At 38.3% G+C, this 13,626-nt stretch overlaps 1 protein-coding gene across 4 annotated transcripts in view; it reads left to right on the top strand.

Moving 5' to 3' along the window:
• ADCY3 (adenylate cyclase 3) overlaps positions 1 to 13,626 on the top strand; it is a 69,459-nt gene that overhangs the window by 30,678 nt on the left and 25,155 nt on the right. For all 4 annotated transcript variants that reach the window (XM_087929852.1, XM_026715944.2, XM_087929838.1 and 1 more), the window contains 3 exons: positions 6,643 to 6,773; positions 8,884 to 8,995; positions 12,565 to 12,692. In XM_087929852.1, coding sequence (XP_087785978.1) covers positions 6,643 to 6,773; positions 8,884 to 8,995; positions 12,565 to 12,692 — 371 coding nt within the window. The remainder of the gene's footprint in view (positions 1 to 6,642; positions 6,774 to 8,883; positions 8,996 to 12,564; positions 12,693 to 13,626) is intronic.

Genomic DNA, 13,626 nt, shown 5'->3' with positions numbered 1-13,626 from the left:
AGCACAGCCAAACCTTCCTTAGGACTGAAGGTTTGCTTACAAGCAAAATCAGTGCAGACTCACGGCAAGCAAATTTGAGAGACTGAGCTAGCCAATGGCAGATAGATAGATCACTGAATGATTCTGTGAACAACTCAATCTGCCTGCCTGCTTTTGGGTAAAAGTTGCTCTTTTTAAAAAATAAAAAATCAATATTTACATGCATGGTGTGTTGTAAATTAATTTTGTGAGTTTGCTTGCAAGCAAATTTTATGTGACAGACTGAGCTAGCCAATGGCAGATAGATAGATTTCTGAATGAATCTGTGATTCTGTGAGCAACTCAATCTGCCTGCTTGTTTGCCTGATTTTGGGTAAAAGTTGCTCTTTTTTAATAAAAAATTCAATATTTATATAAATATTCATAATATTTATATACAAGCCATGCCCAGCCAGTCACATGACCATCAAGCCACACCCACAAATTAGGCCACACCCACAGAACCAGTTAGTGGTCCCTGGGATCTAAAATTATGAGTTTGGTGGTCCCTGAGGTCCAAAAGGTTGGCGACCTCTGATTTAGGACATGAATCTGACTTATTATTCCAGCTGGTATTCAGGTAAAAGTATCCTGAACAGAGGGATTCTAGCCTTTGCTGAACTCATTTAATGCATGGGAGCCCATCACTCCTGATAATTCAAAATTGTGTTTTTTTTTTAAAGAAATGTTTTGTTCAGTAATTTAAGGCTGTATGTATAGTAGCTTTGCTGACACTGGGTCTACAAATTCGTTTTACTTTTTCTGTAATTCTACTTCTCTTTATATTTCCCACATGTATTTTAATTATTATTTTTTTAATTTTCATTTTTTCTTCCCTGGAGAACATCTCCCTGACATTTTACTCCCTCCCTTCCAACACTCATAAAGGTAGTCCTTGATTTATGAGCACAATTGAAATTGGAATCTTGATTGTTGAGCAAAATGGTCATTAAGCAAAATGCAATGTGATTTTTTTGCGTAGTACTGCAATACCTGCACTCCTTGTGGCAGTCATTAAGCAATTTCCCAGATTGTTAAGCAAATGGTACAAAAGAGCTGCCTGCCCAAGGATTTCAACTCTGCATGATCCTCGCAGCAGCCATCCTTTTTGGTTTTAAATGTTCCTGCAGCCCACCAAAGATTGTCAGATCTCTTCCATGCATGGAGAGAAATCTTTGTGAGGCTTTCACAATCTTCAGGATTTCAGCTCTATTTCTGCAGCCTGTTGAAGAATTTCCCCTCCCCTCCATTGCACATGAAGATTTCAGCTCTGTTCCTGCAGGCCAAAGGATTTCAGTTCTTTTTTTTCCCCCTCTGCTTGCAACTTTTCCTTGCTAGCTTCCTAGATGACTTTCTGGGGAAGCCAGCAGAGAAGATTGCAAATGACGACCACAGGATCGCAGGTCATTTGGCAGGGGTGAGGCGGTGTGATATTTTATGACAGTTAGCAATGCTTTGTGGGCCATAAAACACCCTTTCCAAGGCTGTCATAACTTTGAATGGTCATTAAATGAGGGGTTGTAAGTTGAGGACTATCTGTATATTTTTGTACTGGGTTGGATTGGTTTGTTTTTCCTAGTTATCAGGGTGGGTGTTTTTGGTACTTCAAAAAATGAATTCTCAGTTCTGAAATAAAGTTTCTGAGCATTGTGAAGCTTTTTTTCCCCTACATGATTGGTACTGCTTTTCCTCTATAACTCTCAGCAACTCTCATATTTCATTAACTCTTAGAAAAAGTTATACAACCCAGTAGATCCAAAATAATTTCTGTTCATAGTATTGTGGCTGATACTGAATTAAGAGCACCCTCACTTTATATCATTTATTATTCTTAGCTTTAGAAGAAGTCAAATTTTGCTAGAGTTCAGTGCCAAGAGCTGGCTACAGTTCAAAACAAACACCCATACTTGGCCATCATTGACTAGTCACTTTAAATTAGGTAGCATTAATTATATTTTCAGCTGCACTAACAGTCCTTTAGAAGTGCATGTTTGTTCCTGGAACTGCAGATTTAGAGTCTGAGTGCACATTTAATTTTAAACAGTTCATGGTAGCATCAGAGAATAGATCTATAACTTTTGTAATTTTACTAACCTAAATAAAAAGACAGAATAGATAAAAACCCATAAACAAAGCTTGTACAAAGTCAACAGGGTAAAAGCTGTTATAGCAATTTAAGCTGTTTTACTGTGGGTAGAAGGCACAAGAAATAAAATTATAGTACTGTCAAAAGTTTAATTGATATCATTTGGTCACTGATTGCATTGTAGCCAAGTTCTGTTCTTGCTGAGTATAAAAGTAGCGTTGTTTCTTCTTTTCTTTGTTTTTCATTTTCTGAGTAATAAACAATATGATCTCCTGATTGAAAGTGTCTGATCCCATCACAATTTGTTGATGCTAAGATGCTGCTTTGTAGTTGTCTCATTTCATCTTTCATTGTATTGATCTTTCCTATGTTTCATTGGTTCTTATATTTCATGTTCCAAGTCTATCTTTGCAGTTTCAGATTTTCTTTTCCTTTATGGCAGATTAAATTGCTGTGATTTTTAGAATTAGATGATTGGCAATATCTAACCCAGTGGAATTTCAAAAGTGGAAATCCCAGACTGGGTGTTATTTAAATGAAAATACTTTTGCATGGTAGAATTTTTGTGATGTATTCATCATAGAAAACAATTTACTTTGTATAATGTTGCCCTTCATGCTTTGTTGTCTCAGCTTATTTTGTAAAGCTGCTTCTGCAGGAGTGGCCCAGAGGTACTGCTGGTCTTGATGCTGATTCCTATCAGATAGAGTTTCCAAGCATTTGGACGCAATTCCAGCCATTCAGATGTGTAGAACTACTTCTTAGCTTGTAATCCTTCACTGAAAATATGAATCTTCCGGAGAACAAATTGTTTTTCATTACTGAACTGACAGAGCCAATTTGGTGTAGTGGTTAAGGTGAGGAACTGGGAGACCATGGGTTCTAGTCCTGTCTTAGGCACAAAGCCAGCTGGATGACTTTGGGCCAGTCTCAGCCATAGGAAGGAGAAAAAAAAATGCAGGGATTTGTCTAGGCAGCATCTGAGAACTGTCCCAAAGGTGTTTTTTTTAAAGAGGCAGCTGGACTTTCTTGTTTTTCTTTGAAGAAGTTTCACTTCTCACCCGAGAAGCTTCTTCAGCTCTGACTGTATGGTGAGGAAAGGAAGGGTTTATATTCCTTGCAGACAGCTAGACATTTGCATTCTTTTAATGAGCTGTTAAGGCCACCTGGAGATTTATCTGTGTCCTCAGGGTCACCAAGTAATGCAAATGGGTGTAGGGCCTTCTTGGAACTGCTGAAAGGACTGTGTTGTAGACTGGAGATAGATGATGTTGTATCCGTCTGACCCTTCAGTTAAGAGAAGGCTGTTTAATTTTGACACAGAGGGCGTCTTTGATCCCTCTTTCAAACCAGCGGTCCAAAATGTGGACTTTGCAGTCTTCAGAAGAGTGGCTTTTGTCTTTTAAATGCAGGTAGACTGCTGAATCTTTTTCCTGATGGATTTGTTCTCCTATGTTCTGTCATAAACACATGAAAACTGGAAACAATTGAATAGAAGAAAAAACCAACCTTGAACTGAATGACACAAAGAAGATCCTAGAGGCATCACAGCAGAAAGACACTCATCTTGCACTCCCCTTTGGTTCCTTTACAGAGCCTGTTCTCCTTTATGGCTTCCTTTTGCAACAAACCAATTTAGTTAACTATATTTTACACTCTACGGAATCCAGTAACCTAATTGAATTAGTTTTCCTGCTTGTTTCCTTTATTTTCTACAAGCTTCATAAAATCACCTGTGTACAACAGAATGTAAAACAACAGGGAAAATACAATACTTTTATCCAGTGCAGCATAAAAAGCTATTAAACAAATGCTAAACCACCAAAATGAACAAAATGAATACAGCATCTAATACAATCACAAAGGTAATTTTTTTTTTTTTGAGGTTGTGGGCTTAGCATGTTCAAGATAGTGGAACTGGCACCAATTTATACACTATTTATACATGCAGTATAGTCAGGTTCAACTAAGTTTCCTCCCCCACCCCCACCCGCTTTTTTTTTGACTTTGGAATGTGTGCCTGGTGGAGCCTTGGAAGATACTATGTTGTGTGGCCATTTAATGGTGAAGAGCTTGTAAGGCAAATGCTAAAACTGTTGGTAGTTTACGGGATGGGTCTGAAAGAGTGCCAAGAGAATTTGAATGAGTGATGTTTTCTGTTGCTACTGCTGTTGCCATTCAAATGCTCCTGGGGGAATTCTCAGAAGAGATACAGTGGGGATAATTTGATGCTTCAGTTTTAATGAGCAGTTGAGATATATGAAGGAAATTGAAGATGAAGCTGGGTTCTTTGCTTAGATGGCCAATCTTCTTAGCCTGGTTGAGATTTTCCTTACTTTTCGCCCACCTTTTACTGTATACTGTAAATTAGAGGGGGGTTAACTTGAGTTTTTCTTAATACTAACTCAGTCCTCAAGATTTAAGGAATACGTGTGTCCTTTTCGCTTATATAACAGTTGCAAAATATTTACTTCATTATTACCGTGTTTCTCACAAAATAAGGCCTGGCCTTATTTTTTTTTGACCCCTGAAAAAACAGCTAGGCTGTCTTTTCAGGGGTGACTTAATTTCCTCCCCCACCTAGAGCGGCCCATACGCACGTACCTCTCCACGAGGCCGTTTCTATTGGCCAATGAAAGCTCCCCAAAGGCAGAGTCCCCAGCAACTTCAGGGCGAGACATGGCTGCCCATGTCCCCTTGCCTTTAGGCAGTCTCTTTTGGGTGATGGAAGCTCCCCAAGTGCAGTCACCAGCCACTTCAATCGGCCGGTAGAAGCGGCCTCGGGGCAAGCACACACACACACACTCCCCTCACCGCGAGACGGCTTCTACCGGCCGATCGAAGTGGCTGGTGACTGCATTTGGGGACCTTCCATCACCCAAAAGAGACTGCCCTAAAGGCGAGGGGACACAGGTAGCCATGCCTCGCCCCAAAGCGGCTGGGGACTCTGCCTTCAAGGGAGCTTTCATCTGCCAATAGAAGCGGCCTCGCGGCGAGGGGAGTGTGTGTGTGCGCTCGCCCCGAGGCTGCTTCTACCGGCCGATCGAAGTGGCTGGTGACTGCATTTGGGGAGCTTCCATCGCCCGAAATAGACTGCCTAAAGGAGAGGAGACACAGGCAGCCCTGCCACGCCCTGAAGTGGCTGGGGACTCTGATTTCAAGGGAGCTTCTATCAGGGTATTCTAGCCTAGGCTACCTGCAGGCCACTCCTAAAGGCAAGTTTTCTCCCCATCCCCCCCGCCCTTCCCCCCCATTTCTCTTCACCTCGTGTAGTTCTAATGAACGATGTGAGAAATGGCGGGGAAAAGCATGGTTTAAATAGGCCTAAATTTTGGGGGCGGGGCTTAATTTCACCCCATGCCTAGAAATCATGCTGGGCCTTCCTATTGGTGGAGGCCGTATTGTTGGAAAAACACAGTACCTTCTTGGCTCTCTTCAGTTGTAACTATTTCTGTTGGTCCTCCAGCTTAATTTGCACATTGGGTCCTGGATGTAATTCTGGCAGATTGTGAATTCCATGTTGGTAATCAAGTAAATATTGATGACAGTTATATTTTTAAGACCTAAGTTCTTAGCTGAAAATAATAGTTTCACTTCTTTTCTAATATCTCTCTGCAGTGATAAAACTACAGTATCGGGTGCTCTTTTTACAGTTTTTTTTGGCAAAGTTCACAATCTGCTACACATTTTTAAAACTGAATTGTATCTGCAAAACAAAGTCTAGTGCAGGGGTGTCAAACTCGCGGCCCACGGACTGGATGCATTATGTGCTGGCCACGTCCACACCTGGTTTAGGAATGGGGGGAAGTCACGATATGTCATAAGATGACATGAGTTTGACACCCCTGATCTAGTGCATTCCTTACATTTAGTACTGCCTAAATAGTTCTGATGAAGTTTTCCCGTTATTTCTTGTCATATAGGAGTTGGAGTAGCCGCTCTATCATCATACAGATTTTGAATAATGCAAAGAAGAGATTTCATATGGTAGTCATATTGTGTGTATATGATGGTCAACCATTTTCTATGCAGTTCAGTTTTATCTGTAGGGCTAGGTCAGAAGCCATGATGCAGAACAATGACACTCCTTTAACTGCCTTTTGCAATACCTCAATTTGAGTGCTGCTTTTCCTTCATGATTCCTAACTATCAGCTGCCAGAAGCTACTCTCATGATTTCAGAATGTGATAATCCACACCAGATCAGTTGGTGATAAAACAAGAATTACTACAAAAGTTTGTGACAATTGGCCCAGAAGACTACTGTGATAGATGCTGCTGACAGGTTCTTTCAGGCATTATATAAGTCATCAGAGTCTGGAGCGGATACTGCCGAATTGTTCATATCTGGAAGAACATTTCTGAATGAAAGACATGATTTTGAGCTTTCATTCTTTCTCACTTTCTCACAATAAGGAAACATCCCCATAGTACCTGAAATATCTTCTACATGCTTCTGGTGTAATCTGCTCCAGTATTAATTGTTCTTTTAATAATTCTGCCATCTTTTCAATATGTCTATTTATTTTTCCATTTTAGGAAGGTTTGATGCTTTCTATTTTGCCCAGACATGTAGCAGATGAAATGCTGAAGGATATGAAGAAAGATGCAAGCCAAAAAGAATTGCAACAGTTCAACACCATGTATATGTACCGCCATGAAAATGTCAGGTAATGAATGTGGCTCTTCTAAGGAGGATATTCTGTAGATCAGAGTTCCCCCAATCTTTCAGGGTTGGTGGCCTGGAGGGGGGGAGGGGCAGGGGCCTTTACCTGCCTGCCCCTACACACATACACACAAACGCCCCCTTGTGCAAACAGGGCCACAAGCACGCACGATGCTTGCAGCGACACTAGTGCCCACGTTACGCTCATAGCAACGCTAGCACCCGCATTGCACTTACAGTAACACTTTAGTGTTGGAATAAAACAACAGAGCAAAAGTAGGCAATTCTTTTCTTCATGACACTTTATGCAAACTGGTTTCTCCAGCAAGCACCCTGAACCTGTACCACTGAAATCCTAACAGCCAAATATGGGACTTTGTGGTGGTGATAGGAGTTTTAAACAAGGGTGGGATTCAAATTTTTTAACAACCGGTTCTGTGGATGTGGCTTAATTGATGGGTGTGGCTTGGTGGCCATGTGACTGGGTGGTCATGGCCAACTCCATGTCACTCACGTCAAGGGGCGCTTCTCCTCGCCTGGCCTCTCATGACTGTGGGGATGCTGCAACAGTCATAAGTGTGAAAAACGATCATAAGTCACTTTTTTCAGTGCCATTGTAACTTTGAATGGTCACTAAATGAACTGTTGTAAGTCAAAGATTACCTGTACAAAAATATAAACAGCTTTTTTTGCTTGCAAAAAGCTGTCCTAAATACCAATCATTAGATTAAAAATATCTGCAAGCTCGAGTTACAAATCAGGCAGGGTGCCAGACCACCTTGAGGAATTAAAATAGTTAAAATGCAATGATAACTATCAAGCAGCCAACTCTTGCTCATAAAGTGAAACTCTTTAGCAGAGAGGTCATTTAAGCTCTCCAGAAAAAGCATACTCAGGAAAAACAATCCTTAGATCCATTTGCACTACTTAAAGATACTAGCTGGTCTCACATCTCACAAGATATCCTAAGGGAATCATCCATATTTAAGGCAAGGTCATATGCCCCCCCAGAAAGGCAGTAAAAAAAATCAGTGCCAAGCTTTCATCCTGTCTCTTGGAAGTATACCCTCAAAAGGACAGTGCCAGATACCACTAAAGCAGTGAAGGAAGACCCCCTCCCCAGATAGAAAAAGAAACCACGAGGCAGGGAAAAATTCAAACACGATACAAATAATTAAATCACAACAGTAGCTGTTGCTTGTTAAACCAATTACCAGAACAAATAGACACAGGAACTAGCCAGATTTCTCAACCCAGTTTCTTTTCAGGAACAGAGATTAATCTTTTTCCTTCCAAACAAAGCTGAATAGGGAAAATTATACCAACAATAAACACAGGATTAAATGTCACCAAGCACAGAATTAAACTTCACCAAAAACCAGTTTTAGATCAAAACCCAGAAAGGGTATGTAAACTCACGTTTAAGTGTCAATCTTTCTAGCTAGCCAAGAAGAAGTATTTCCAGGGGAGTATTTCCTCCAAACAGCAGTGTAAAAAGCTTAAAACAATCCTTCCCCTTTAAGAAAGTATCAAGAAAAAAAAACCCCTCCTTCAGAGACAGTAAGTCTAGTCATACTGCCAAGAATGTAACAAAGGTGGAAAAAAAACAAAAGGAGATTTCTTCTAACTATCGGTTCTCAGAACTGCTTATAAAGTTAACAAGGGGTTCTATAGAACTGGTCAGATCCGGTAGAATCCCCCCCTGGTTTTAAGAATGGGAATGGAATGGTGTGACACTAGGAGGCCTCCTGTTCCCAATCCCACCCTTACATGCTTCCTAAAAACTGAGCAAAAATAGGTAGGTCATTTCACTGTATTATTAAAGTAGCAGATAGCCTCTTGGGGCCCTCCACACAGTTGGGAGTCAGTTGCAGCTCCTGATGCCTTAAACGCTGTACACTTCTGAAATAGAAGAAGCTAGTAAACATCAATGTGGAGTAGAATTAAAGCAGAAAAGCGGAAATATCAAAGAACTGATGACAGTGAGACTAAATTTCAGATGAGAGAGACTAATAAACCAAATGGTACAACAGCCATCATAAATTGTTTTTGTTGCAGCTAAGTTAATTGATGACATCTCACCTGTTTTGGCTCTCATGTCTTTCATTCTACAGCATCCTTTTTGCTGACATCGTAGGTTTCACACAGCTGTCATCCGCATGCAGTGCCCAAGAATTGGTGAAACTTTTGAACGAACTCTTTGCTCGATTTGATAAACTAGCAGCTGTGAGTTTCTGGATCAGTCTTGATTATTTACTTACATATAATTCTGGAAATCCTTTAGATATTTGGAGCAAATTGTGTGTAATCCAAACTACCCTTCTTATATGTAACTATGACTTTATGCAGTTTGAAGCAAATTAAAAATGAAGAAGAAGCAGACAAACACAATTCTGAAATACAAGCGCCAATAAAAGGGGAGGAGATTTATCAGAGATGAGGTTAAGCTTTCCTGCCCTTCTGCTTTTATTTCCCATTTTTAAAGAGTTATTGTCAAACAGCCATTCTATATTTTTTTTAAAAATCTGGCTGAAATTACATATTTAGAAATAAATAATACCAAGCAGAACCACATTCAAATATAAAACATTTTTTGAGATTATACTGAGAGTTCTGGATGGATAAATAACTATATCTTACTGTAATATATTCAACTTCCAAACAAGATTTTGTGCCCCACTGATGTCATTCTTAAATGTATTCAAATATCAGATAGATTTAGTACTTTTTAATTATAAAGTTTCTATAGCATTGCTTGAGATATTTGATTTGACTATCCATTTGTTTTCTTAGCCATCTGGCTAGGACTATGGAGGCTGTAATGAAATGCATCTGGAGGGCAATGTTTGCACATGGATTAAATCTCATAAATAGGACTAAAGACAATACAGGAGAATGAAGCTGCTACAGTACATGATTATGCCAGCTATTTAAAATAGAAGCAGTCCTTGACTTAGGACCACAATTAAGCCCAGAATTTATGTTGAGAAATTTGTTAAGTTAGTTTTGCCCTGTTTTACAACTTTTCTTGCCACATTTGTTAAGTGAATCACTGTAGTTATTAAGTTAGTAACATGGTTGTTAAATAAATCTGACTTCCCCATTGACTTTGCTTAGGTCGCAAAAGATTATGACATGACCCTGGGACACTGTAACCATCATAGATAAAAACCAGTTGCCAAGCATCTAAATGTAAATTACATGACCATGGGGATGTTGCAACGGTCATAAGTGTGAAAAATAGTCATAAGTCACTTTTTTCAGTGCTGTTATAAGTTCGAATAGTCACTAAATGAACTGTTGTAAGTTGAGGACTACCTGTAAATGTGTTTATGGATGTTACTATAATGAGCATTGGAATAAGAATTATTTCAGAAATTACTTTAGATTTACGGCACATTAGTTTTTTTCTTCAGCTCATGATAATTATTTTGTATTAGCAGCCATATCTCTTTTGGAGTTGTTTGCTTGTCAAATTAATTAATTAATTAATTTTGCAAGGTATTCTTGCTATGAACTATAATTATTTTATTACCTTGACAAATTATTTAGATTAAATATGCTAAAGAGTAAACAAACTGAAAACTCTACTTTAGCATTTATTACAATATTATTTAATTATATAATAATAATTAATTATGAGATTTCATTTCAGAAAATATAAGAAATAAAGCCTCCAAATTCTTTTATCACAAAAATGGAGCCATCTTATCCAATCTGGATTTTGCCAAAATTATTCTACTATTTACTAAAAGTGAACATTTCAGCAATCTGTAAATTAATGTAGGTTAAAGAATTACAAAGGGTGATTCTGATTATAATCAAATCAATCTATCTTCTTCATGAAATGTTTCAGATGACGGCATGTTACACATGTAATTCCCTTGTATTTTCCCACTGTTTCTTTTTGTACAATGTTAAAAAATGTTTAAGAAGTAAATATAGGATATGAAGGTTTGGACAGTTTTGTGAACTATGAAAGTAGAATTTACTTTTGCCAGAAGGTAAAAGCTGCTTTGGAATACACAGTGGTGTTCATGTAACTCCTGTTGGCAACTTCTTAAACGAGATGTTTTCTTGTGATCATGCTGCCACAAGAGGGAACAACTATGTGACTCCAGAAAAACACACAAATGCTATAAGGAATTGTCGGAAAGAATTATCTGAGCACCTCCTGTGTTCTAAAACAGATTTTCTCCTTTAAATCCAACTGGGATTCATTGTTAAGTGGGATGGTCATTAAGTGACACATCACAAGACTGTACCCAGTTTTACGAAATTTTATGCCACAGTCATTAAGCAAGACATCACGTGACCAGACTTGTGACCTCCTGCCAGCTTCCCCATTGACTTTCCTTGTTGGTAGCTAGCTAGGAAGGTTGCAAATGGTGAACAGGTGACCCTGCTGGTAAACACCTGCTGATTGCAAAGCACCCAAAACATGGCACGTGACCATAGGATTCTGTGAGGGTCATAAGTTACTTTTTTCAGTGCTGTCATAACTTTAAATGGTCACTAAATGAATAGTTGTACGTTGAGGGTCACATGTGCAACACTGTATACAAACAATAAGTAAATAAATAAACGCTCAGTTATGATGGTTAACTGATTTTCAATATTTCAGGGTTTTGAGTAACTTAGCAATAATATGAAAATCTTTTTGTGGTTTTAATGTTCACGATTTCTAAATTTGTCTTTAGTAGTAAAGTTTAAATTTGGGAGTTGAAGAACTGATATATAGAATGATGTTTGTCTAAATTAAGGTAGAAAATTAAAAAAAAACTAATTTGAGTTGATTACTGATTATAACTTTGAATAAATATTAGGGTTGTGCATGCTTTAAAAATGGTTTAGAAGGGCTTCAAACTTTGCTTGAAAACTTTAATGAACTCTGCTGTTCATTAAGGCAGTTTCAGACTACCACATGAGCCTAAAAATTGTAGCTGCTTTAAGAGTTGAATCAAGAGGTGCATGAAGAACCATTGGACAATTGTAATGATATAGAAAAACCATATGGTGTTGATCTAATTTCATGTGACATCCATTCATGTATTAGAAACATGATTGCATCTATTCCCTTCCCCCCATCTTCTCAAGCTAAATATATGCAATTCCCTTAGTTTTTCAATCTTGCCATATGGTTTAGTTTGCAATTCCCTGATCATTCATGTTATATTCTTCTCTGAACATTCTCTAGTGTATCTGAATATTTCTTGTGCTATCATACTCAGAGAATGAGAGAGAATATCTCATAGAATCGATTTTTAGTTGTGATAACTTCAAAAGTACAGCAGACTTCTTGAGGCAGCCTGAAATATTGCTTCCCTTTATTCCCTTTTTGTATTATGGTTCCAAAAAGGAATCACGTGTAATTGGAGTCATACTGTATACGATCAACTAGGGATCTTAGTGTGCTGCGCCATAATTGGAAGGTGGAACAGTGGTTAGAACGCAGTATTGCAAGCTAATCCTGCTTTCTGCAGGCTGCCTACAATTTGGCAGTTCAAATTTCACCAGTTTCAAGGTTGACTCAGCCTTCCATCCTTCCAAGGTGGGTAAAATGAGGACCCAGATTGTTGGGGGCAATATGCTGACTCTGTAAACCGCTTAGAGAGGACTGTAAAGCATTGTAAATTGCTAAGTGCTATTACTATTTGGGGTCAGAAGATGAATGAGGCAGGGAACCCATGGCAGCCTTTTCCATGATTCAATAATAGGTTTAAAAGTAAAATGCAGGTTTCTGAAATCTGAAAATCCTAAATACTTACTTTTTTAAAAAAATGGCATTGTTACAGAAATACCACCAACTGCGTATCAAGATTCTGGGTGACTGCTACTACTGTATCTGTGGATTGCCAGACTACCGTGAGGACCATGCTGCTTGCTCAATCATGATGGGTCTTGCTATGGTGGAAGCTATTTCGTAAGCATTCACACTTTGCAAATTTGAATGCTGTTTTTGGTTTTTCCGGCCTGGGTTGTTGTCTTTTTTTTTCACTCAAGTTTTTTTTTCTTTTTCCCACATGAACAACTCTTGTTATATGAAGTTGCCAAGGAATATTTTTGTGTGAAATATATTGTTTTATAAGAATTTTATTGAATTACAGATGGGAGAGCCATATTTGCTTAGTTCATTTGCTTTAGGTAATTTATTAAAGTCAGAGTTGCAGGAGTGAGATAGATAGCAAATAAATTTAATAAATGCATAAATAAGCCTCACTGCAAGATTCTCCATTTGATTACAGAACTCTTTCCCCCTTCTCTGTTGCCCTACTGTAATTAAAGACAGTAATATTTATTATATCATTATTTCCTGATATATACTTTCATATTTTTCACCTAAAGGTTAATTGTGTAGAAATCTTCCCCTGTGTGGTTGCTTCTGAACTGTAAATTTTCATCTTAGTTTATCTTTTCTAGCTGGAGATTCAGAAAAAAAAAGTTCCCTGGTCTTTTTTTCATTCACCATGATAACTAAACAATCTCTTTCCAGCTAATTTGGTCTCTCTATAAAACAAAATTCCATGCTTAGAAAAGTCTTAGGAATGGAAAATTTCGGCCTTGAAAATATTTATGTAAAATTACAGGAATAGCAACATTGAAATTAGTTTTACAGCTCAATTATAGAAACAAGCTAGAGAAATAAAAGAGAGGAGAAAAGGAGAGCTAGATTATTAGGCAATCTTTGGAATCTGGCACAAGTTCAGATTTCATAAGAATAAACAAAACTGTTTCCTTAGTGCTCCAAATCAAGATTGTTGACAGTGATAGAACTCATCATGTTTTTTGGCCATAGTTTTTCCAGCCCTATCTAAATGGCCAGGGTTTTACAGGGGACCCTTGTGCTTTAAAGAAAT

The sequence above is a fragment of the Pseudonaja textilis genome, chromosome 1 (genome assembly GCF_049901715.1).
Source record: "Pseudonaja textilis isolate UNSWEBS1 chromosome 1, rPseTex1.2, whole genome shotgun sequence".
In the NCBI taxonomy this organism is placed as follows: domain Eukaryota; kingdom Metazoa; phylum Chordata; class Lepidosauria; order Squamata; family Elapidae; genus Pseudonaja; species Pseudonaja textilis.
Note: the sequence above shows the minus strand (reverse complement) of the source record. Positions and strands in the feature narration are given on the sequence as shown.